The sequence below is a fragment of the Calypte anna genome, chromosome 21 (assembly GCF_003957555.1).
Source record: "Calypte anna isolate BGI_N300 chromosome 21, bCalAnn1_v1.p, whole genome shotgun sequence".
Classification (NCBI taxonomy): domain Eukaryota; kingdom Metazoa; phylum Chordata; class Aves; order Apodiformes; family Trochilidae; genus Calypte; species Calypte anna.
This window is the reverse complement of record NC_044266.1, coordinates 465125-490690: the sequence shown is the minus strand read 5'-3', so window position 1 is coordinate 490690 and position 25566 is coordinate 465125. Positions and strand designations below refer to the sequence as shown.

General features: G+C 42.4%; 3 protein-coding genes across 10 annotated transcripts in view; 1 reads left to right on the top strand and 2 right to left on the bottom strand.

Annotated features, from left to right (window-relative positions):
• The window catches only part of GABRD (gamma-aminobutyric acid type A receptor delta subunit), a 77686-nt gene that overhangs the window by 8744 nt on the left and 43376 nt on the right, over positions 1-25566 (top strand). The gene's annotated exons all lie outside the window — the stretch shown is intronic.
• Positions 5509-10506, bottom strand: TMEM52 (transmembrane protein 52). Of its 8 annotated transcripts, none has more exons than XM_030463603.1 (4): positions 10206-10506; positions 9310-9345; positions 7974-8134; positions 5509-7661 (listed from the first exon to the last, which is right to left on the bottom strand). In XM_030463603.1, exons 2-4 carry the CDS (start codon positions 9330-9332, stop codon positions 7345-7347), a joined length of 501 nt encoding a protein of 166 aa, XP_030319463.1. In that variant the 5' UTR covers positions 9333-9345; positions 10206-10506; the 3' UTR covers positions 5509-7344. The 8 variants fall into 8 exon arrangements, with proteins under 8 accessions (XP_030319463.1, XP_030319462.1, XP_030319460.1 ...); XM_030463602.1 differs by having other exon boundaries at positions 9310-9382; positions 10210-10506; XM_030463600.1 differs by having other exon boundaries at positions 9301-9382; positions 10206-10504.
• Positions 14784-25566, bottom strand: part of CFAP74 (cilia and flagella associated protein 74) — a 31454-nt gene continuing 20671 nt past the window's right edge. The window contains exons 26-39 of the mRNA XM_030463585.1: positions 24752-25028; positions 24152-24259; positions 23305-23462; positions 22109-22243; positions 21595-21704; positions 21185-21240; positions 20351-20470; positions 19963-20115; positions 19319-19445; positions 18641-18795; positions 17470-17605; positions 17065-17195; positions 16455-16589; positions 14784-15255 (exon numbers count right to left, since the gene is read on the bottom strand). Coding sequence (XP_030319445.1) covers positions 15142-15255; positions 16455-16589; positions 17065-17195; positions 17470-17605; positions 18641-18795; positions 19319-19445; positions 19963-20115; positions 20351-20470; positions 21185-21240; positions 21595-21704; positions 22109-22243; positions 23305-23462; positions 24152-24259; positions 24752-25028 — 1915 coding nt within the window. The 3' untranslated portion in view covers positions 14784-15141. The remainder of the gene's footprint in view (positions 15256-16454; positions 16590-17064; positions 17196-17469; positions 17606-18640; positions 18796-19318; positions 19446-19962; positions 20116-20350; positions 20471-21184; positions 21241-21594; positions 21705-22108; positions 22244-23304; positions 23463-24151; positions 24260-24751; positions 25029-25566) is intronic.

Genomic DNA, 25566 nt, shown 5'->3' with positions numbered 1-25566 from the left:
AGATGTAAGAAGGGCTGTGTGTAACAAAACTACTGATTAGCCACATGCACACATTTGCAGTTTAACACTTTGTAATTCTAAATGGATGAAGAAGTCACCAAAGTAATCCCATAGACACTCAAATTACACTTAACCTTTTTTTTCCCCTGTTGTTTGTGTTGATGTGTGTTATCCAGCACCTTGCACATTGATTCAGGGATTAAAGAGTAGAGATTTTGGGACATAAGTTTTCTACCTACAATACTGGGATAGGTTAGGAAATAGAGGTAGGAATCCATCAGAAACTTTTATTTTTCTTTATTATTATAGCATAGCACTGTGCCATGGGTTTGCAGCATCACTAGCTAAAATTCACCTAAAAATAAAGAGGGCAAATATTTTTTGTCAATAACTTAGGATTTCAATTGAAACCTGTGGGAGAAAGGGCATGCTCAGATGAAATATGGTTTTCTTGTTGGTGAGAATGAGAAACTAGAAAAAGGAAAAGAAATATTTCTTTCTTTTTCTGGCCTGGAAAAGCATTATTCCTTATGTTCTTTTTTAAATCCAGGCAATTTCCTGTACTTCTAAAGCCAGATCTCCCACAGGAGGGGTATTTATATAGCATCTTCCACCCAAAAGCCCCACACAAAGCAGTAGGAAGCTCGCATTTATTTTTCCTGCTTCCAAGCAGCTTATCCATTTCTGATTAAACAGTTCATGCAGATGCATCCCCTTTCTCTCTGCTCTTTGTCTGATTTCATCGTGCCAGTTTTCTTACTGTTGAGCCACAAATCAGCAGCACTGAGCTGAGCAGTGTCACCACACCAGGGTGTGAGCTCTCTCCCTGCATGAGATGATGCAATGTCAGCCTGGGGACTGCAATAAGAACCCTTGCACAGGTAGCACCAACAAAGCCTGCCAGCACTGTGAGGAGGTGAGCAGAGTGATTGGGTACCTGCCTCACGTGGGGATTCCCACTGCCTGCTTCATGCAGTTGTTTATTCTAGGTCCACATTCAATAGAAATAATACATTAATATCACACTGGAGTTCAGGTGAAATTCCCAAATGATTTAGACAAATTGAACAAAAGACAAGATTAAATAATTTGATGATTAAGTGTTTGAAGCCTCTGACATCTGAGCAGAGGACAAACAAGCTGGTGTTCTTTGGCCTCAAGATGAGATGGTTCAGGAGGCTTGTAGCAATGTGTATAAATACCTGCATAAGGAATACAGAGGCATAATAAATGAGGTATAAATAAGGCATGAGGAAGACAGAGGCAGACTTGTCTCAGTGGCACCAGCTGACAGGGTGAGAAGCAGTGGAAACAAGCTGAAACACAAGAATATCTGAGTGGAATTTCATAACAACTGCTTTTACTGGTCAGACACTAAAAAAAAGTTGCTCAGGGAGGCGTTAGCATCTCCATCCTTCAAGGATTCAAAGTCAGAGTGGACAGGGCCCTGAGCAAGCTGCTCTAGGTGACCTCCTAGTGAGCAGGAGGGTTGAAGCAGATGATGTTCAAAGCTCCCTCCCAACCTCTGCATTCCTACAGCTGCTTGCTGTTGGAAAACAGAGGCAGAGACACTGAAAGTGGTACATGTATAGACCCTCGGGGTACCTGTGGTAGAGGTGGAGCCTGTTACACTCCAGAATGTTTCTTGATGGAAATATAGCCCTGGCCATTAACACAGATTTTTTTCCTTGACTATTACAGTGGAAATAACAAGAGATACACATTGTTACTTTTCATACAATCCAAATTAGTTAAACTTCATTATTTTACAGCAGGTTTAGAGGACCTTCCATCACGATGAAAAGGGTCTAATCTATATCTGCAATTTCAAAGTAAGGAAGGAAAGCGTGTAACGTTTTTTCCTCTAAATGATCTTCCCACAAATTTAATTGACTTCCTCTCTGTTGCCTTCTAGCAACTTGTCTGAAAAGTGCCATTCTCGCAGGCCACTTTGGCTGACTGATGCCACCGTGTGGAAGAACTGGCAAAGCAGCAGCGTTCTTTGTCATGTTCACCTCTGAGGTGGTATCACTCAGGTCATTTGATCGGGTCAGCAGTTTTGCAAGACAAGCTGCATTCACAAGGCTGCTACCATCATCTCATCAGGTGTCTCGCACTGATCCTGGGTCTGTCCTTTAAGTTTCTCTCCCCTCTGCTTCGTCCTCTAGCCAGGGGTGTTGTAATGATGGCTGAATCCAGCACCTGAAGCCCAAAGGCTGTTCCGAAATCTGTTTGTTTTGCCCAGATTTCTCCTCTAGATTCCCCCCTTAAGAGGGGGAGGGAGCAGGGAGGTTCTTTCCCCCAGCTTCATGTCCCACACAAAGTTCATCATGCTCTGACAACGTCTCTGTATTTCATTATAACAGGGCAGCCCACGCTCAGTGGAGTCATCCTCAAAATTCTCTGCAAGATAAGGTAGTGCCCCAGTCCCTGTTTCACAGACCAGGAACAGAGGCCAGCAGGGACCAAGTGACAGTCCCAGGCTGAGATGGGAAGCCTGTGGCACAGCAGGCAGCTGAGACGGGTTTCCCAAGTCAATACTCCCACCTCAGGACCACACTTCCTCACTTGGGGGAAGGAAGTGGATTGTGCCATTAACTGAGATGATGGGAGGAGAAAAAACAATGCACACAGAGCTCGGCATCAGGCTCTTATTTTTTGTTGCCTTTTTGAACTACTGGGGGAAGTAAGGTGAAAAAGTAGTGAGCAGAAATTAAGCATTTTAATGCAGATTCAGGCATTTCTAGCTTTGAAATAGAAATTGATTTTCTCCTTTCTCCAAGTGCCCAAAATGAGCTTTGTTACTCTAAAAAGATGTAAACTGCTATTTGAAGGATGCAGTATTTCCTACAGAACCATTTTTTTCCCTTTGGTAGGATAGAAAGAGCTCTAGCATTGTATATTCTAAATTCCGACTGACCAGAACAAAATGTTTTCCTAGTGATGTGGTTTTGCACCTCAGCTTTTTTGTGCATTGGTTTGAACCTTGGGATGCCATATTTCATAAAAAATTTATTGTCTTCTCTATTTTTATAGAGCACAATTCCCCTGTGATGCTTTGTTTTCATCGTCTGCTCTGAATGTGATTCAAACGCTTCTCTCACAGTTTGCATTTTCATTGTGGGCAAAGAACCTCTGCTATCTGTAGCAAAATTAGTAAATGTCTCCCTTAGCAAAAGTAGTTTCTGTAGGTAAAGATGATTAGAATCAGAGCCAGGAGACAGCCAAGAGCAAGAATCTGGAAAGTGATTTTATGAGAGCTCTTTTGTTCCATGAGTGAGCAGGTTTTGCTCATGTGTCTGAGCATCCTGCTCATCAGTACTGGCAACAGCATTGATGCTTTTCCCTCAAAAACTGCATCTGATCAGGCTGAAATGCAGTTAAAAACCAAACAAACCCAACCTTCTTCTAACCTACTTGGGGGCAACAAGGCAGACAAAGGCAACTGCAAAGCAGAAAAAGAAATGCTTTTTCTCTGACTCTTACAGCACCAAACCCTATTGATGCCTCACTCTGGATGCTGCAGGTTTACCACTTAATACTCTGCAAAGATTATAATGCACCGATTATAAAAGCCATTCTAGAGGTACCACTTACATTGTTAATGAGCTTGGCTATAAAGGGATTTGCAACCTGAATTTCACGACAGAGCCGAGGTATAATTTTCTCTGGGCTATAAAGCACATGAATTATTGAGGCAATTTACTTCCAAGCCTGTGTTTTTTTTCCTGAGCACAGTGCTCACGATGCTTGCGTGTGTGTGAGAGGAGAGAGACAGGCTGTGAGCTGCAGACACTGATGTCAGCACCAGCCTCTCCAGCAGTACACCTCCCCAGCATAGGCTCTCTCACACAGCCAGCAAATAACAGCAGAAGAAAACTAGCAAAACAATCATTTTGGACCAACAGGAGAAGAAAAATTACAAGCTGAACAGTGCCCAACTCAAATTACAATTAAAAATGCACTTTGGGTAATTGCAGAGAGAGGCTTTTCCCTTAGAGATGTTACAAGGCTTGTGGGGATATAATCAGGTAGGAGTGAACTTAAGCAAAACAAAGAAGTTCATTTTAGCTTACCATGCAGTAGTGTCAGGATATCATGGTGCCCTCTTCCTACACACAGTGTAAAATTGCACACTAGGTGGAAGCTGGCTACTAAGCCCATTTTTATAGACATTAACAACAAGAAAGTCTGTTTTCCTCTGGCTTGCCTAATTAAACAGAAAAGGCCCAAGTGCTCATGGGCACTCTCTTCCATTCTCCTTCCTGGTATTTAGTGTTATGCAAGGCACATGGGAGCGGTGTTTCCAATCTGTTGCTCGTGTAGATCAAGATTAAGGAGACCTCCCTTTTAATTGTCTTTTCTGACATGAGTTAATTTAGGGGTCATTTTTCCCTCACTGTGTCTCCACATTCAACAGGGACTGATGAACAGAACTTTCTACACAAATATAAGCTATTCTCAAGATGGGAAGAAAGCTCTTTGTTTGCTGCAGGAATTTAAACAGATTTTGTAAATTCCCTACATGTGATCTCTCTGTCTGGAGGGATATGACTTCTGCAATGCTATCAAGCCAAAGAAACCTGTTAAGTAGAGATGTAAATAATGAACAGTTGTGGGAGTAATCTGCCTCCTCCCAATCAGAGGGCCAGGGCATCTTTGATTAGCAGCTTTTTGTAAGGAGTCATGATTTTGATAAAGGGCTGAGACATCACTTGAAAACATTGTGAGGAGCAGACTGAGCTGGTTTTGATGTGCAAAATTCTGTGTTCCTGCAGGCTGGTTACTTTATTTTGGCAAGTAGTTAATGTTTCAATTGATGAGCCATGTTCTAAGGCAAGAGCCTGGGCAAGACATGGGAACTTTCCTTAGGTGTCAGGGAGAAAACACCAGATTATGCCCTTCAGCATAGGAAGACAGAGGAAAAACTAAGTGTTTTATTCAGTATGATGTGTCAAATGACACTTACTGCCTACATACACAGGGAAACTCAGCTCCTGCAGTGTCACTTACTCCCTTTTTACCTACTCTGTACTTTTGTAAAGAAGAGGCAAGCCCAGTTACTTTTCATCTGGAATAATGATTTGTGGAAGTCTGCAATGAAGGACAGGAGAGACAGATTACTGCAGGGAAGTTCTAGCCAGGCTGGGCTGGCAAGACAGGAGCAAGGCACCTTTTGTATTGATCTTGCAAAGCTGTGCCCAGCGGTGAGATAATGCAACACACCGAAAAGTGAAGGACTGCCCTCTTGTGTCGGCCACTAAATTTTCATTTGCCTGATTTTATATTCCTATTTCTGCTAGTGAGTGAGCACTCATCCCTTCCCCTCCAACAGATACTAATTTGGAAAGGCACAGGATTTGTTTCTGAGTACTAGCCTGGTGGAAAAGCTCAATAAATAAAAATACATCTGCTGTATTTGTGACTTGGAGACACCCAGAGCTGAGCATGTATTGCTCTTCCAGCTAGAGACATCCAACTCTTGACACAGAAAAAGAAGGCAGAGGAGAGAGTAAAACAGAAGTATAATTAAAAATGACAGAGAAGAGACAGGGCAGAAGCAGCTTTGTTAAACGAATCTTTCCCTGCAACCCTCATGGTAGGTTACATGCAAGTTAAATATAGAACCAACACTTCTCTAGGGGCTGGACTCATGAACAGCTCACACACCACAAATGTGCAGCAGAGATTCCAGATGCAGTCCTGTTGGCTGGCAGAGGGATCTTCATTTTATATCAGCAGTGCTCATTTCATAGGTAGTTCTTGTGTTAAGGTTTTCAGAGTGTAGTCTTCTAGCAGCTGAGCAAGGTTTTGTGCCCACTACTTCTACTGTTTATTTGTAACAGACACTTAAATATTTGCAGAAGGTGGCCCCTTTTCACAGCTACCAAAGTCATTGCAGGAAAAATGAAGTCATATTCTGGTTGGTAGAAGGTCAGTCAGCACTCACTCTGACCTAACACTCCACATCTGATGTTGCAGTCATTTATAGCACCTAGTGCTCATGCTTTTATTCCTGCTTTTATCCTGTAGATAATCCCACAGCAAGAACCATCCTGTAGATTGCTCATGTTCTTAAAGGTAGCCAAATTAGCACCTTGCTGAAGTGGATTCAAAGAAAATCACTACTCAGGAGTGGACAAAATTCATACCATTTGGAATATGGGAGGTCCAAGAAAGGGAAAGAGCTGTCATTTTTAAAAGGCTTCTCATACCTCATATTTTTGTCTGGACTGAGACCACTGTAATCAATCCAAGCTCCTGGATTTAAAATGCTGCATAGCAGTTACCCCTGCTATCAGTACTTCATGAGGAGTCATCCCTAAAGAGTGATTTCTTTGGACCATTGCCCAGCCTGTGCTATGGTGTTTGTATTTATAACTTCTGGATGGCACAGCTAGAGCATGCTTTGTTTCATCCTGCACAGTACTGAGCTCATCATCAAAGATGCCAGGAACCTTTTATTTTTTGCTTTCTGTTCTGGCTGAGACCCTGACACCTGAGCAGATAACGAAATATAAAGGCATCTTTGATGATATATTGATGAATATTAGAACTCATTAGTAATACTTAACCATGTGTGCAAGTGTCTCTTTGAGACTAATTTGTACAGTAACAGGCAAAAATAAGTAGCAAAAGGATCCCACCCACAAGATAGCTCATCTTGAAAAGAAGTTTAAAAAAAAAAAAAAAAAAAAAACCACCTCAAAACCAATCCCTTCAGGTCACATGACCAAACCATGAAAAAAACAAATCTCTTTTCTCATCTGTCTCATTCCCTGTCTCTAGTTGGAAAACATGCACACTTTCCTGTCCTTGTTTGCCATCTTCCTTCAGTTTAAGGAACATGTGCCATCAAGCAGCAATTTGCTGGGCAGTTGATGCTCTCAAAAGAAGAGAAACTACAGAGGCTGCTCAGTGGGACTTGCTAGGACTCCTCTTTCAAATCCAGCTTAGAAAGCTTCTGCTCCAGAACAACAACTTGCCATTTGTACTGTTGTGACTCTGTGTGTGTGTTCCCAAGATGACAACATTCCCCTGACCTTTTTCATTTTCATATGCTGGACACAAGGAATATATATTTTAATCAGAAGATGAACAAGCACTTTTCTTCCATTCTATGGACATTTTTAAACTGCTGCCCTTTTTCTGTGTTTCATATCCTTTGAGGAGCTTCACCAGGAGATTTTAAGAGTCACAGAAAACTTTGCTTCTAATTGACAGATCATTGCAAGGGCATGAGAGGAAACACTTCTCCATCCAAATCTGCCTACAACCCAAACTCATCATGTTTTCTTTAACTCTTACACTCCTTCCCTTCCTTTACTCCCCATCTGAAATGAGTCAGAGCTGTGGCTGTTCTTGTGTTGCATCTTCTGATTTTTCCGAGCTTGCTTGTGTTGCTGGATCTCTGTTGATTGTATCAGGGGAATTCTGGGTGGGATTCATCCCACCAGCTGTCACCTGTCCAGGGATGTCATTGTGTTTCTGGTTTATCTGTGCTACTTCATTAGGTGGTCTGCCCATTTGGACAGCTTCATCATAAGAAGGTGGCAATTCCACTGCATAGAGACTGTAAGCTGGAAGGGACACAGTGTTCTTGTCCATATCCACAAATATTGAAGGAATGACACTTAGAGGGTACTGCCATGAGCTGTATGCTGTGAAGAAAAGATATTAAAGGAGAGAGTTAAACACCTGCATTGAATGCTGACGTGTAAAGAGTTAATCCTGCTTTTCTCCAAGAAATTATGGACTTATTTTTGTGCTGTCAGGATATAGGCACTACATACTAAAAAGCTATCAATATAGAATTACCCTTGATGGAATCTGTACATTCTTTAAAAGAAAATGGAAGAGAAAATGTCTCTGCAGATCTCCACCCAGTAATTACTGTGATATACCTGACACAGGTATGTTGGAACAGAGGCTGTTTCATTCAGTTGAAGAGCTGCTTCCCAGAGCATACTTACAGGTCACTGTGCTGTGGGCAGTGCTGTCACTGTCAACAGCAATATCATAAGGGTGCCTGGGGAAGGTCTCCACTGGAGGCCTCTTCTTCCAGCAGCAGATTTTGATGCAGCTTGCTGCAATCCCACAGAGCAGGAGCAGGAACACAGTCAGCAAGATTAACCTTAGGGCAGGAGGGAGAAAGTTAAAGTCCTGATCACCATTGGTACAGTCCCCTCTGGCTCACAGATGTCATCAGGTTAATGGTCTTGGGTTGTATTTTCAGGTTTTATGCAGTGTGAATGGCTCCACTTTCAACACTTTCAACAACTCAGAGGGAAATACAAGTACAACCATTCAAAAATCTAGGATTTGTATTTATAAATAAGCACAGAAATAATATTTTGCTGTATTTCTTGAAATCATAATTCTATCTCTAGATACTGTTTAATGAAACTTATTATTTAAGAAGTGTACCTAGGTCAATGTGCTATTGTTGCAGGTTTTGCTCTCAGGTGAAACAACTTTCCTACCCCTCAATTTCTCAAATGAATCCACTCTTCTCATGAGATTCTTGTGAGCAATAAGACATCCTGAGAAGATGAGGTAATGATAAAATGCTTGAAACCCCTGAAAAGTAGGTCCAAGAGCAAGGGTGAAGTATCTCGACAGGAATTACTGACAGATCATGCTCCTGAACTTCTAGTTAGGATTATATTCCACTCCAAATATGTACAGAAATGGCCTCAGTAGCATTCAATTTTTATTTTTTTTTTTAACTTGCCCATAAGAATCTTGATTCCAAAACAAGCATTTCTTTAATACCTGTTTGCTTCATTTTAACAAGAACATATTTCTGTTGGTATGACAGTCAGATACACACGGACAACACTCAAGATAAAGGTTGGATATGAGGGCCTCAAAGTTCAAAACATTTCTTGCGTTTTCTTGCCAATTCTCGTGTTAGAAAAACACTTCGAGGCAGCTGAAAACTGTAAGAACACACTGCCTGGCTGGAGCTTGGCAGTGAGACGTTCCTCCAGTGCTGTGCTGCTGAGCATAGTGGCAGCTGAGTTGTCCATTTAGGAAAAACAAACAAGCCCTGCAGTCAGAGCAGAGTGTGCTGGGAAAGGAAAGATGACACATCCCCAGACGAATGCTGTACCCTGCCTGACACCTTATCTCCCCCTGCTCTCAGCTGTAATATATTCCACTGGAAGTTTCATAAAGCCAAGGAGAAACCCTTTCCTCTGGCCTGTCTCAGAAGAGCATTTCCATTACCTTACTACAATTACTGCTCATAATAACTTTCCAATTATTCTGGGCTAGTAAGATTAATAATAAACTCACCAGACGTACCACAGACTTGTCCAATTAGACATGTTCTGAGGGCATCTGTGAAGGAAGGCAGATGATTCACTGATTTAAGTATCTACAGTCAAGCAGAGAATATATGACAGGGAATTAATGTCACGCAATTTCTGAGGTGAAAAGGGGAAAACAATAAGAATGTGGAGCAAAACCCCTTTAAATTTAGTTTCAGAGGACTGTTCTCCTGGTGAAATTACTCTGGCTGACAACATGCAAATGATCCCACTGTAAAAGTTGGCTTCTGAGGCTACAAAGTACCACAAAAGTGTTACTTAACTGCTGCTTAGGAGCAAGAACTGCACACACAGGATTCTCAAAAAAGGAATCAATTATTTAAAGCTAACCAAAATGAGGTACTAATACCGTGTACCTCTCTGGAGTTGCAGCTTAAGATAACTGCCTGCTTCTCCCACTTATTTTAAAATTACTCTTCATAGCTCTGGTACAACAAGAAAAGTTTGGGATTTGGTTGTTTTTTGTTTTCTTTTTTTTTTTAAATTTACTTACAGCATAAAATAAATAAATAAATAAATAAAAATAAAAAAAAAAAAAAAAGAGAAGAGCTTCTACTAGCTTTCAGGAGTGCAGGTACCACTACACCCTGCAATGGATTTCACGTTGCTGAACAATCCTTTTGGCCCTAGAAGAGAATCTTTTTTCAGAAGGTGCCACTTCAGAGTCGTTTTGAAAGAGAGGGTCATTCACCTTAGTCTACAAAGCACGGCCAGCCAAGGCAAATTGGTCACTGGTAATGATCTTGGGGATAGAAAAAAGTGTCAGGAAGGGATGGCCGCCAGAAAGTCATGGTTCTGCTCCGATAACGTCACTCAATCACGGTGGGTGCAGGTTTGGTAACAGAGATTTGAAAATTGGTGATTACTCACTGACCAGAGCTGTTGCAGTTTTCCCAGAAGCGCAGAGCACTGCCAAGGGAAGGGGCAGGTCAGGAACCAGCCCGGGGGGGGCCGGAGGAGCAGCACCACCTCCCTCCTCTGCAGCATCCGCCGCCGGTTCCGCCGATCCCGCCGGAGCGGGGCGACCGCAGCAGCCGGAGCCTCCTCAAGGACGAGCGGTCGGGACGGAGCGGCCGAGCCGAGGGGAACCCGAGGCCGCACCCCGAGCCTGGGGCCGCCTCCGCCGGGGGCAGCTCAATAAATAACCCCCGGTTATCACGCGGGTGCCGTGACCCAGCGCAGGCATCGCCCAGCGCGTCCCGGCGGGGGCGAGCGCCGGGCACGGCCCCACAGACCCCTTCGGCCCTCCCGCTGCCATCGGAGGGGCCGGGGGGGGCAGAGCCCGGCAGAGCCCTGCCCGGCAGCCCCTCTGCCCCTCGCCCCCAAGGCTTCCCGGGGGCCATGGGGACAGGGAGGAGGCACAGCGGGAGTCAGCGTGGAAAGAAGCCGGCGCTCAGCTCCTAGAGCGGATCGGTACCGCTCCTCCGTGCTGTTGTTAAGATAACCGAGAAGGTGTGTTCGCAGCGGGACACGCAGCTGGTGCCTCTGCAGCGGCGGAGAGGTGTGGGAGGAGAAAGGGAACTAGGTATGAAAAACATCAGAATGAAGCAAAGGTTTGGAAAAGAAGATAATTTCCCTTGTTAAAAATAGTCTTGTGAAAACACCTGGGGCATGAACAAAAGGTGTCGACTCCTCTCTGAAGATCGTTTTGCTCCGAAATAATTTAACTAGGTCCAACATTTCAAATGTAAATTCAGGTAGAATATCAGCATGATGTTTTATGGTTATTTTGCATGTCATCACCCTCAGCCCCTAGTGCTGATGCTCTTCAGCAGGACCTTCATGGAAAAATGTTTCTGTGCTGTGATTAAACTGATCATTATAGCAGTTTGACCAATCTCTAAGTAACAGCTTTCCTGCAGTTCTCTTCAGGGTGAAGTTGAGTTATTTTAAGAGGTTTTTTTTTAGCCCATAGTGTTAAAAAGCTTCCCGAACCTCTTTAGCAGTTAGGACTTGCTACAAGTTACAGAAGTCTTACTGTCAAGACCTAGTTCAACTGTATCAACCATTTAAATAGGCAAAGATTATTTCTGCTTCAAAGTAGACAGCAACTTAAAGTTGGACACCTTCAGAGCTCTACTGTAGCAGAGATGAGTTACATGGCAAAGCAGCAGAGAGAGGCTCCAGTGCACCTGGACAATCATGCTGTTGGGAGCACCAGTGGACACAGCAGGTTGGACACACCAGGGTGGACAGACCATTCTCCAGATGAGATTCACTACTTTCACACCATAAGGGTCAAAACCATTGTTTGAAGGCTCAGTAATGACAGGAGGCATTTCTGACAGGTATTGTCCTCCAGGACTGCTCAGGGTCATGGGGCCATTGCTCATTTAGGAAAAGTCATTGTGGAGCAATCCCTGAGGTCACTAGATAAGCATAAGATGGATTAATGAGATGTGTGTATGACATGAGTATTTATTCACATCCTTCCTGTCCTAGAAATCAGTGGATAAGGATTCTAACGATCATACACAGATGTGAATCACTTTCTGAATAAACCAGAACTGCATCAGAGCCAAGAAACATTTGGATCCTACTCTGAAAGCACAAGAGCTTGTGCCCCAGTGACCCAAGAGTGCTCACAGCTGCAAACCAGTCTGACAGCATAATGTCCAGAAGTGTGGTTAGAGGAGCAGAATACTTGAGCTTCTGGGAAACCTCAATACATTTCTGAGGTTACATTTTCTGTATTGTCCTCACAGTAAGGTCTCCATCCCTACTGGAGTCCTAAAACATGGAAACATAAACATCAGATCACAGGGTTTAATACCAATTGTAATACCAACTGTTGATGGCCTGCTTTGGAAGCACAGTACTGAACAGGATTTTTTTGCTTCCTTAAGAATTAACTTGCATAAAGTCTGGAGCTGATGTATTGAGTTTCTGGTAGTTGTGAACTTGGCATTAAGCCATGCAAGTAAATGCAGCAGCATGCTCAGCCCTGTCCTAAAGGAATTACCTACAAACCCCCTGTTTCTAGTCCAGCTTGGTATTCCAAAATTAGCAGGAGAACTGTTCCCAGTAGTCAGTCATGTCAGTCAATATTCTCTTTCCTGTACTGGAAAAAGATCAAGAAGCTATTCCCATACACCGTAAACATAACAATTGTTTAGATAGGAGCATCCACACAGCACTCTTACATTTTCAGTAGCCTGGCAGTGTGTATCTCAGATAATTACAAATTTGCATTGAAGATTCTGAAGAGGCTCAGTACCAGTTAAAAATATAGCAAAATCTATATGAATCTAAATGGAATTATTTTTGTTCATTCTCTTATAGAAGTCAGATCTGTTATTGAATCCTGGGCTTGCTTGCTCAACATCCACATATATAAGGAAGGAGTTTTAGGCAAGTGAGGAGTCCCAGCAATGAAACAGCAAACAGATGCCACAGGGTGCTGACTTTTCCCCTTTAGTCATCTTAGCCAAGGAAACAAGCTCTGTCAGATGTCTAGTAAGGGAAAACTATTTAATCCACTCTCCTGTAGATTGGTAAACTTCATTTAAATGCTAAATCAAGCCCAAGAACGGCAGTAAATGTATCAGAGGATTAGTTGTTTGTTTCTGGAAAGGCTCCCACTTTTTTCCACTCCCCAGTGGAATGTGCTGATTCTCACTTGAATGATGGTGAAACATCCTAGGGCTACATTTTGCAGCAAAAGTAACTGTGCTTTTACTTTTAAGTTACAGTTGCATTGGAAATGAAGCAGCACAGCCTGCTTGCCTGTGTCAAGCTTTACAATGGATCTGCTTTCCCACAGCAGGCAATTTGTTTTTTCCTTTTACATCAGCTTGTCTCTCATTGCTCAAGTATTGCTTCATGCAAGAGCTGGGCACATTGAACAACATGTGCTAAAGAACAAAACCAGTCTAATCAGTGAGTAAACCCCAACCTTGCCAGAATCAGCCATTATGCCCCCAAGAAATCAAATATGATTTCTTTTGAAGCCTGACATAAAGTAACAGGTTTTTGGTTTTTTTCCCCCTCTCATGAAAGAGAATTAAAAACGTGCAGATTTTCATAAGTGCTTTACAGAATGTCAGCTGGTGTATTGCAAGCAGAGTTTTCTTTATTTTCAGTACTCCAGAAATAGTAACCTATTCTTATTATCATGGTTCAGCACTCCCCTCTGGAGAGAAGGAAAACACAGTTAGCTTTAAGCATGGAAACTTTGACCAGTGAAACCCAGAACCTTATGCTCACTTCAAGTCTGTGAAATTATTCATAGGAGTTTTCAAGATCAGGTCCAAAGGATGCAGTTAGAAGTGGGTTAGCTGCTTTGCTTACCTCCAGCCAGTCAATGACAGCTGCTGTCTGTAACCAGCTGTGCTTTCTGAATGCACTGATTCAACACTGCTTACTGGGTACTGACTGGCTGCATCCAGAGCTGCCCCAAAATTCTTACGGGTCTTTGAGACTGTGTCCCTTCCTTGCTTTTCCTTACCTTAGGTAAACTCTCAACTGTGCAGTGTTGTCTGCAACAGTTTCATTTTATGTAGCGATATTTAATCTCCCTTTTAGGGCTTCAAGGGCTGGAAGAGAATCCGCACACCAACTTCTTTGTCCTCAGCTTCAACCCAAGTGCCCCAGCTGTGCCCGCAGGAATACTCAGCAGCTCTGTGGTGAAGGCAGAGCTGTCTCTGGCCAGCACTGCCACCCCCTCCAGCTCCTGTCTCCTCCCATCCCCTCTGTTTATTGCTTCGGCATCTGTAGTGCTTTAGGCTGAAGAGTTAAGTGACTTCGCAGCCACTTGATCCACTATTAAATGAGAACAGCTCTGAATGGATCAAACAGAGGCTTTGGGAAAACAAGGAACCTCTCTCTATCAATTACACAAACTTCCTTGATAAAAGGGGGAAAGAGAATAAAATATTTCTTGTGGCAATCACTTTACTGCCTTTTTCCTGCAGTGCAGCTAACTCAACACATTTCACCTTAGGGATATTTTCAAATATCCACTCCTATTTCTCTTACTGCGTAATCCAAATAAACAATTTTAATAGCTACACAGGGTTTAATGGCAATTTGCCTTTGGAGGGTGCTGAGGGGGTTTTGCTACAGATGACTGTGATGCAAGAAAGACTGTGATACAAGATTTAGAACATTATCCATGTTTCTACATGTCTGCTAAGTTCCTGGTCCTTTCATTCTCCTCCATAGTGTAGTTCCTCTGTTGCTCTTCCCTGAACAAACTACTGCTTCCTGACAGAAGCACTCCTGCTTTCCCAGGAAAAGGCAGAAATCTGTTCTTCATTGGAATTCAGAGGAAAACAAATGTAAAAAACCAAAGTTCCTGGATAGCCACAACCAATGGCAAGTGCCTAACCATATCCTGTGATTCACTGAACAGCATGGTCACTATTTCCTCCTTCACCATGTGTCATCAGGAAGATTTCACAGTGCATTGTAAAAATGGCTGCACACACAACCTGAAGGAGACTGATAAGAAGCTTTATTCCAGTCTTAAGAGGGGAACCCCCAAGGATTTTCAAAATACATCTGAAACTGGAAAAAGATACATTGTTTGAAACTCACCTATGTAGGTGTAAAAAGATATTCCTGTGGGAATGTCCACCTTTGGAAGACACTGATGCCTCATTTCTTTCTTCTACCACAAGATTATTATTAGAGCCAGCTTGAAAATGAACTTAGCAGAACCAGAGCCTACATAGAATTACCTGGGGAAAAAAGCAGAAATAGTACAGGTCTCCTTCCTCCCCACTTCCCTGCTACTCTCAGATATTTGCAACAATCTCAAAGTCTTTCCATGTCTCAGCCTCCATCTTCCCTTCCATTGGGTCTCTCACTCAGTGGGATCATGTGCAGACACAACTTTTGCCATGAAGAGGATTTGATAAGATTCCTTAACAACACCTTGTAGGGTCAGGAGGGCTGTCACAAGCAGAGGTTCATCAACCTACAAAAAATCCACACATAAAACCAGACAAATGCTTTTTTGTACATAAAAGAGACGAGTTGATCAAGTTCTAAACTATGAACTTTACATCTGAGTTGTAAGCTGTACCAGCTACAGCTACACATCACCTCTCTTTTCCCCCTGCACTGGCTCTTTTATGTTTCCAGGCAGTCTCATACTGCAGTAAGTAAAGTAGCAGTGACTAAGCACTCCAGAGTGCTACAGACATCATCACCACGTTACAACCATGACAACTGGGCACAGCAGCAACAGATTACACTGCAGCAAGGATTAGGAAAGACATGCACCCTGTTGGCCACGAGTTGGTGTTCAACCTTGTGTAACCACCAGTGGTTACCAAGAGGCACGATGTCACCCTGATACAATCATGCCAGGAACTCTGCTGCCTTCTTTCTGCACATGATAGCAGCAATCTTTTACTTTTGGAACAAGCAACTCATTCTGCCATCCCACACACAGCTCACAACAAAAAAGCAGGGGAGTAAATTCTTTCAGTCTTCACAAATGCCCAAGATGAATCAGGAAGGGCAGTCACAGCCCTGCAGAGATGTGGGACCTCATACCTGGGCTCTGCAATACCCAGAGGCAGAAGCAGACGGAAACAGGGTTCACAAAGCAGCTCTTACAGTAGAAAATCAAAAGGGCCCCTCTGACTTCCAGGGATATAGCAAAGGAAAGGCAGCCCTCAGCCAAAAGGAATGTGAGCACTGTAGAAGAATGACCCATCTAAACTTAGTTCTGTGTCAGCAGGACTGCAGGTTTTCTTGCAGAGGGGACATTAAAAAGCTCACTTCAGTGTGACCAGAGCTGTGTCTTTTAACAGCAGCAGCATTTTGGCCTTTTTTTTTGTGCTAGATAATGCAGCGACCTGTAAGAAGTTAGCAATTCAGAGTTCTGTACAAATCAAGTGACTAATGCTTGTTCTTTTCATCACACAGACAAGTGGAAGTCCCTGGTGGCAGCAAGCCTCCAAATCACACATATTCTTCCTGGCTTTTATTCTCCTATCAGTGTTTATACCAGCCTGTACTCCCTTTGGTAACGACATGTGTTCTGTCATCCTGAAGTGTCAAAGCAGCCTGTGCTGCTGACATCTTCAAGATCAGCTTTTGTCTTGCTCCTGCAAGGCGCTGGAACAGCTGCCACGCACCCGCGTGGAAGCAGTGACTGTGACTTACGGGACAGTCAGCAGGTGGCACCCAAGAAACACCGATGCGTTTGACTTCCCCGGGCTTCAAGGATCCCTTCCCGGGCTCAACCGAGAATCCTTTCTTCCGCAGGAGAGGGAGTCCGTCCAGAGTGAACTTCACCGGCTGGGAGGGAAACCCCAAGACGCCCTGGTTACAGCCCTGCTGCTCCTGCAGACACCGTGACTGCTCCTCAGGGGCTGCACTGCCAGCCTGGGGATGGACACACTGCCTCTGCCCTTTCAAACTGCAAGTCTCCATCTTGTGCCTTGTGTCAGGCTGGCACAAAACATTGCAACGTTGCATCCTGAAACAACAGGATCAGGCCTGTAACTCAGCTCTGTGCTCTAACTTCTGTATTTCAGGAAACTGCTAAATAATTTTGTTGCTGGCTTAATATGATAATACTAGTTCCTAATATTACCCTCTGAAAAAGGATCTTACTGTTTCAAACTGATACTTTCATAGGGTAAAGTTATCAGAACCAAAGACCTATTTTTTAGAGGCTGAATTCTTGACAGAAAGAGCTAGTAGCCATTTGTACACCTCAGTATTCCTTACAGCATCTGACAAAAAAACCTGTACTTTCAATTTTCTTTACCTTCTTAGATGGAAACTGAGCTGACTGTATAGCTCCAACTTTCAGCTCTGTCACTGCTGGCACTGGAGAATTATTTCCAACCATGTATTCCAGAGCAAGGAGAATGGACTTCACTGGTGGTCCTTGTAGCTCTAAACAAATATGGATGAAGTAAACTTTGAGACAGTCAGAGCAGAGCAATTACCAGTTTGGAACAACCATAAATTACAGCAGGGTGGTTCAAAACAAAGCCATGTTATGGCATGTTCATGAGCTGGCACAGAAAAGGAGATCCTTCACACAGAGTTAGTGAAAAATTAAGCCAAAGTAAGTTCTGCACAATTTGGAACTGCAGACAGTAATTTTTAAATATTTATCACTTCTTGCTCACTGTTTTGTAGCAAAGTGCAGGTGGTAGCACATTACCTTTTCCTGCTTCCTGCAGTGACACAGGTAATGCCTCAGCCAAGGACTGGATGGGCACATCCAGGGGAATCCCCCCTTCCACAAACATGGGGTGATCTATTGCTGCACCCTTCAGGTGGAACACATGGACCACTTCCTAGAGAAGAACAGAATGCCCCAAATGCAGGTTACAGCCCAAGTACTGATGTTACAGGAATACTGACACAACAGCACCAGTTGCACAGAAATTATTACATCATCTGCCTCTATAAATGATAAGAGCCTTGTACTCTGATGCTAGAATCCTTCACCCTCCCCTTGTCTTGTCTACTCTGTTTTAAACAACCTTTTATTCTTGGGTGAAGTGCCTCAGGAGGGCACTGACAAACTGTACTAAAGCCACTGAAAGAGGTAAAACTTCTCTCTGCCAAATTTGGCTAGATTTTGTGGACTAGGACCAGTCTCCAGCTTATTCCATCTTGCATTCTTGGCCACTATTCCAAAGATAATCTGGAGATCCACAACTTGCAGGGAGAGAAAGAGTTTTCACCTGTGCTCAGTGCGTTCCTGCTCTCCTTGCAGTGCCTGCTGATGGTCATTAGTTGGCACTCTTCATTAATTTTTTGGTCAGTCTCTTTTGGAAGGCTGCACAAAGCCACCTGCTGTGCTGCCAGCCTGTACCTCCTGACTTGGGCTCCATCTGAGCTCAGCTGCTGCTCTGCAGATGGAAACCTCCTTCCTCATGCTGAGTGACTGCAGAAGCAGCTTCCTGGTGCACAGTGCACCTGGCAGCTCGCTGGGTGCAGGTGTAGCTCTGCTCTCCACTGCCAGGGAATGCTCCTTGCAGAGAACACACACTTGGAGCTGTGCTCAGCAGCACACTGCCTCCCAGCACTGCTCACACACACACTGCAGGCAGCTGGGCAGAAGACAGGACTGAATCCCAAGTCTTGGTATGAATTAACAACTGAATATTTAAAATCTGAAAAAAGGTCAGAGGGGCTCAAACTGTCCATGTCCTACCTACATCAGTTAATCTAATAAAGAGAATGTTTCTGCCTGCAAATGCTGTCCACTAGATATAATTATTTGAAACTCTTACGAAGACCCGTATTGATTAAAAAAAAATATAAATCACTATAGCTCATATTTGGACTTAGGTTTTATAATTCAGGTATCTTGATTGTCTTACCTTGCCAAAGAGCACAACCCTGACACAGGCAGAATAGTACAGACTTTCACGATCAGGACTGAAAGTAACAACACATTCCTGAGTCTCCCCAGCAACAATTTCTCCTTCTGATGGGAAGATGCTGAATGCACTTAAGTCATTATAGTGCTGTGTTCCTGGTAAATACAAATGAGGATATAAATAAGAAAGGAGGATAGCTTTGTTTTACTACTTCATATATTTTACAGCAATTTAATTTCTGTTGGAACAGCAAATAAATAAGACCTGATACATGGTTTTGGAGCAGAAAAGGGTGTTAGAAATACCAGATAAATCCATTTACCCGTTTAATGTATTCATCTCTAGAGCATCACCAAACCCTTCCTATATCCTAATGTGTCTCTACAGAGATGGACATCCCTAAATGTAATCTTTAATAGTCAATTGCTTGAGTGTGCTTATTTAGATTCAAACACTACCATCTCCTTACTTGTGGATATTTGCTCAGGTTCCATAAATTTACAGCTACCCACACAGAAAGAATTAATATGGCTCCTACTAAGGAAAGAAAATTGCTTTTAATTTCAGCGATGTGATGCTCCAGGTTTTCACAGTTGTGTGGATCTAACAGGACAAAGTTGCTGCTTTATACTCCAGGAGTCTTGAACAAAAGGACAAGGAAGAGAAAAAAAAGTTTACCAACAAGCTCAATTCCTTGCAAAGCAGAGCTGATAAAGGATGGGATTCTCTGCTGATCTTCATCCCTTGATGAAAATAAATCCAGTTCTAGAGAGAATTTCAGGGTCACCATGCACGTGTTCTGTATCTGATGGCATTAATCACACAACAGCATTCCCATTAGGAAAACAGGTTGCCAAGCCTGTAGGATCCATATTTTGTGAACTGTCTGAATTTATTTTGCTGCCTCAAGTGTGATAACAGTAATGGAGGAACACAGAAAGAGGGGAAATGTTTCTAATGCTGGTAAAAGCAAAGCCATTTCTGACTTCACACCCCTCTGCATCCTAGCTAAATCTATGGAAAACATCACACAGGACATTTCTCTTTTACAGAATGAACTGGATCTCTTTTTGTTTGTATATGCTGCAGGCAGGACAGAAGTAGCAAACAAGATCCTCACTACACAGCTTTGTTACCTTTGGCCCAAAACTGTCTCAGCATCAAATCACACTCTGCCAGACATGCTTTGAAAGCTCTCTTCTTTTGTCTGCAGTTTCCCACTCAGCCTTACATTCTGCCAGACTAGAAACTACACGACTCCCTCCTCCTCCTCCTCACAGAAGTTGTTGATATGTTTTCTGGTTCAGCACAGAGGGTTTTACCTGGAATATGGATGTCCCTTTCTCTCTGGCTATGACATATCCCATGTCAAGGACTTCTCCCACAGAGCACACCATGGATGCTGGCATCCCCTGCCCAGTGACACTCAGAGTCAGGTTGGTTTTTGCTGTCCAGATGTCCAGTGTTTCAAAAAACTGCCAAGAGGATGTCTGTGTTAGCTCCTGTGCTGAAGGGTAACATGGGCCCTTACTGCCAAACTTCTGGATTTAGTGCACAAAGACCCAAATGCTGGGAGGGGCTATGCACAGGCAAAAAGTTTTTATTAATATCCAACCTCATTCTGGTCAGTAATATGTCTGTGTTACACAGCCCATTACAGCTCACCACCTCTCCTCTTTTTCCCATATAATTGGTGTCTCTCTTACTCACCCATTTATTCCCATCTGGAGTAAAGCAGATGATGAATGTTTTTGCTTCACCTGGCTCAAGCATTCGAACTGGTCTGAGCAACAGGAAGGGACCATTGGGGTTCAGAACTGAGAATTTTAGCTAGTACAGTGCAGTTTAAGGAAAGAAGTTTATAAACAACAATGGGGGGAAAATGTAAGAACAGACTCTTATCATTGTTCAGATCAAAGATGTATAAACCAACCATCTACGAACTTTCTCAGAGGTGAATAACCGAGAGAAAAGAACTAATCCAATTATTTCTTTTTCCACAGAATCCCAATAGCTGCAAGATCCTTTTACAGTTAATAAGATCTCTACATGGACTGATGTTCAGATTTTGCCTGGAATGGCTCACTAACACCCTAAGATCCCTGACATGCCTTCTCCTGTATTATCCCACATGACTTATCCCAGATGAGCCAGTGCAGTAGATTCTTTTTACAACATATTCAAAACTTTAGAGAAGCACTTTGCAAAAACTGAATTGTTGGTTCTGTTTCACACATACTTTATACTGAATTGAAACTGGCTTTGTCATCATTACCTGACACTCCTTAGAATGTGGTTAAGTGCTTCTCAAGTTTGGCTCTTTGCAGCAGTGTTTCCAGTTAAAAGGCTGGAGTGGAATCTGCTTTCCAATGGGTGACCTGAGCTCATCCAATATATTCTTCACATCACCTACAGCCTCTCTCTGGAAGGTCTGAAACCTGCTACCTCCTCCTTGCTTTAGTGTCAAACAGATCCTACAGATAAAGACTCAAATTAAAGAGAAGCTGAGTGGCAGATGACCTTTCAGGTTCCAAAGAAGGATACTTCCAGCTTCTCTGGACAGATATTCTGTATTGTGATGTGCTTGGTCACTCTGTGGCCTGGCAGGAATGAAAACATTACAAAAAGTGATGATGCTCACTTATGCAGCAACATGCCTCCAGTTTAGATGAGTTTCTACCTGGGCCAAACATTCATTCCATTTCTGTGGCTGATACATAAAACACACTCAGATTTGGACAGTCACTCAGAGCTCCTGATTCCAGGTTTCTGGATTAAGTCTGCTCTTCACATGCCTCAGCTGGCTCCTAGTTTTCTTCCTAAGTGCCTACTATAGGGGTAATTTCTGTACTCATCTTTGAAAAATCAACTGAACAATGTAAAAGAAAATACAAAACTATATCAGAAGAAATGAATGTCAGAAAAAAATTAAAACTTGAATTCAAATTTCATACCTATAGCAACATCCCCAAAACTGACTGTGTTTTTTCCATTATCTGAAGTGACCACAACAGATGGTGCTACAGCTGGACAGTGCAACTCCAAGTACAAGGTGTTGTAAGGGCTAGAGAGATAGGAAGAAGATATTTGCTCTTGGATCATACAGAAATAAAAACCATTGCCAGAAAGCTGTTCTTAATTGTTTGTGTCACAGGATATCTTTAAATTGCTATTACAAAACAAAGCAGAATTTTTGGTGGCTGACTTCTTTGTGTATGCCTAAGCAGAAACATTAACTACAGCTGGCTTAAATTCTTCATACAATTATTCTTTAAGCTGCTTTGATATTCATGCATTTAATTTTTATCCAGCTAGTAGGTTGTAGGCATGACTTCCTACCACTGACCTATGAAGTAATTAAGATCAGAAAACAAATTTTCTCCCCAAAATGAAAAAAATCACTATGTCCACTATTTGCCCCCCAGATTTCTGAGCTCTCAGGAATCACACACATCTCATGGTAAATACCTGCAGCTTAGGCCTTCAGAGCCTTTCTTTTCATCAGTATGTCCACTTGCAACAAGGCATGGGATGAGGTATTTTTCAAACCTCCCACGGAAATTCCTCATCAGGAAAGCCTGGGCTGCCAGATAAGCATCAGAACTAGAAAATCCAGGAAAAAGAATCATCTTAGCAAGAAAAAAAGTAAACCTATCTACCGAGCTGTTTGCTTTTCCTGTTTCTTAGTCATACCTTCAAAGCTGAACTTGACAGTGATTCTATGATTCCATCATCATGTCAATGATATGGAAATAGACACGATCACATTTCTGTCATGCAATATGCCAAGCAATACTTCATAATAGGACTTTCCAAATATCAATTTTATTTTTATGAACTGTACTGAAAGTATTTAAAAATTCTAATTTATGGCTTGCAATGAACATGGGGTTTTAGTCAGAAATATCCAACATCCAGTACAGACAAATGCTTTAAGTGTGTATTTACTTCCAAAAACTTCTAAATTCCACAGATTAAACGGAAAAGTGGTTCTAAAAAGTTGACTTCTCTACCAAACAGGGGACCTGAAGCATCAGATTGTGCATCTATGTATCCACATTTCTAGACAGCACATGCTACTAATGTTAATTCTCACTGAGGGATATGTATTGTGTAATGACTATTTCAAACACACATTTTAGACCATCCTTACATTTCTAGGACTGAAGATGACCCTGAGCAATGAATAGACTATGTAAGACCTCAAAAAAAAAAAAAAAAAAAAAAAATTAACCCAGCCCCATGGATCTGGGCATCAGATGGTTTCCATCTGGGGTGAATGTATTCAGCTCTGTTAGACCTGTTCAGAAAAGGTATATTAATAGGGGTTTATTTTAATAACCAAGTTCATCTTTCTAGTTGCCCTTTAAAATAACATCCTTGCTGGTTCAGCCAAATTTACCCACACAGCCACAGCTCATGCTTTCTGAAATATTCTTTGAAGTCTTCAATCCCTCTGATGCATAAAGGGATTCTTTGCCTTACATGAGAGGCTACAGCTGTGTGGCTTAAAAGCAGCACTAATTTTGGAAGCAGCCTTTGCAACATAGCTAAAGCTATTTCTTCTCTACATTTTGCTTTCTTGTCTACCTATAGGTTGTAGTAGATTTGTTAAGCTACTTATGATCTTGTCTATGTAGTACAAGATGCTTTTGCTGACTTACTCAGGTTTTAGCTCTTCGGATTTGGGTTGTTCAGAACTATCTAGGGAAGGCTTTCTAGATTTGGTGCCCCTGTTGCTTTCCAGCTGTCTGGGAGGCTGCTGTCTGGTCATGGAGACCTGCAATTTATTTCCCTCTCTCTTCCCATTTTTCTCCATTTTCTGCAAACACAAAGAGACATGATAACACTGAGGGTGATCACTGGTAATCCAGTCAGCACATCAGATTAGAAATACACAGTCCCTGACCCAACAGTACAGGACCTGAGAGGTGACAGAGTGCCTGAAACAAGGGAGCAGCAATAGGATTATGGTAACAAGCCATAAACACAGGAATTATTACATAACAATACACTTCTAGTACTGTAAAATTAGGTTGAAATGGACATATTTTACCCACTTGAAAAATGAGAGCAGTTGACTAAATGACTCCATCTCCCATGGGAATTTTACCTCTGTGTGCCATGATTAAAGAAATGATAGGTGTTCACACAAATGAACTGACCCCCAGCATTGCACATAAAGTCCACACATGCTGTAAATCTGCAGGAGGTGTAGAAACCTTCTTTGTTTTTTAAGAGTACTTGCAGTCAGAATTTGCAAGAAAATCCTCTGGGAATGCTTTTGAAATTGTTAGCATGAAATTAAATTATTGCTCAGTGAACAGACTACACATTCATTAAGTGCAACAGTACAGTCACTGTCTTGTCCTTTACAGGCAGGTCTTACAGGGAGCATGAGTTTGGGCTTCATTAATATGCAAATAATTTTATGATAAAAATACCATCCAGAGAAATAAATATCTGTAAGGAACAGCCCAAGAGCATGTGCTGGTTCTTAGCATTCCTTACTTGTACTTCTGCCTCTGTCGCAGCTGCTCTGCAAAGCATCTGAGCTGCCTCTTCTCTGATTAGCTGATCTGGCAACACTGGTCTGAAGGACACTTGAATCCAGCTTTTCTGGGAGAGTGAGAGCACACAAGAAGGACAGGAAAAATTAAAAATCCAGCCCTCGTGCATGCAGTACACCTACAAACCTCAATAGGGGCATAGACACAACAGCAAAAGATTAACAAATAAAATACAAATATTTTCCAGGTGAATAAGGTGATCTTAAGGATAAGGGTGCTCACAGCTTTTTTGGAAGTCCACAGTGTTATAGTGTGCTGGTTTTATGTGACCCATATTTGTGATATTTAAATATTCTTCAAACAAATCATAATAATAACACTGGGGTAAGAACACTCGAGCAAAAACCCTCCCATAAAGCATTACCCAGACTGGCAAGTTAACACCTCATGTCTGATTTAAAGCACTATTTTAAATAATATTTGTATTAGAATAGCCAAAACATTTTGTATGTTTTCAGCTTCATTTGCAGGCAGCAGCATTTGTGGGGATGTAGATGATGGAAAGATTTGGCAGAACACTTGATGTGGAAAGGGAATTTACCTCCCCAGGCAGCACAGTTCCAACAGAAGGTACAATTGTCACTGGACAATCTTCTGGCACTTGGAATTCAAATGAAGTGGGTCCAACAGGGGCAACTTCCTCGTTGCCAATTCTTGGGACAGGATGAGTAAAGGGGTTGACACTCACATGGGAATTAATCACATACAGTGTTGCTGTAGACACACCACTTAGAGCTGTTGCAGCAAACTGAACTAAGGAATGAGACAGCTCAAGAGGTGGGTGGACTCCAATTGCTTTGCATGACAGCTTGAATTGTCTAAAAATAAACACATGATAAATTGTCTCAGCATAAAATAGTGTCTTAATCAGCCTGGAAAATAGGGAACTAATCCTGTAGTCCCTATTTAAGCAGAATTTCAAGCTTGCGATGGGAATTTTGCCTAAAGATGAACAATACTACTATCTATTTTTAATCCACAATTGGCTTGAGTCCCTACTTGAATTCTTCCTTTGTGAGCTTCTGGAAATACCTCCAGTCATATCCAACCTCACACCATCATCATTTTAGTAGCATTAGCTCACTGTAAGAAGAGTTAACAAAATAATTTTAAAAAGCTGTCAGTAAATCTGCTGAAAAAGCAGGCAGAACATTGCAGGTTCAGACAACATTCAGCAAACTTGCATCTTGGCTACGTGGTGAGTTTCAGGGTTAGGATGAGGCAGCAAAGACAGATGTGAATGAAGGATGAAACAGGCTCTGAGCCACTCTTGTGAACACAAGGATTCCTGCCTGACTCACATTTTTATCCTACCTCACCTGCCTTACCTCTTCAGAGTAGGCTAGGATTTAATTT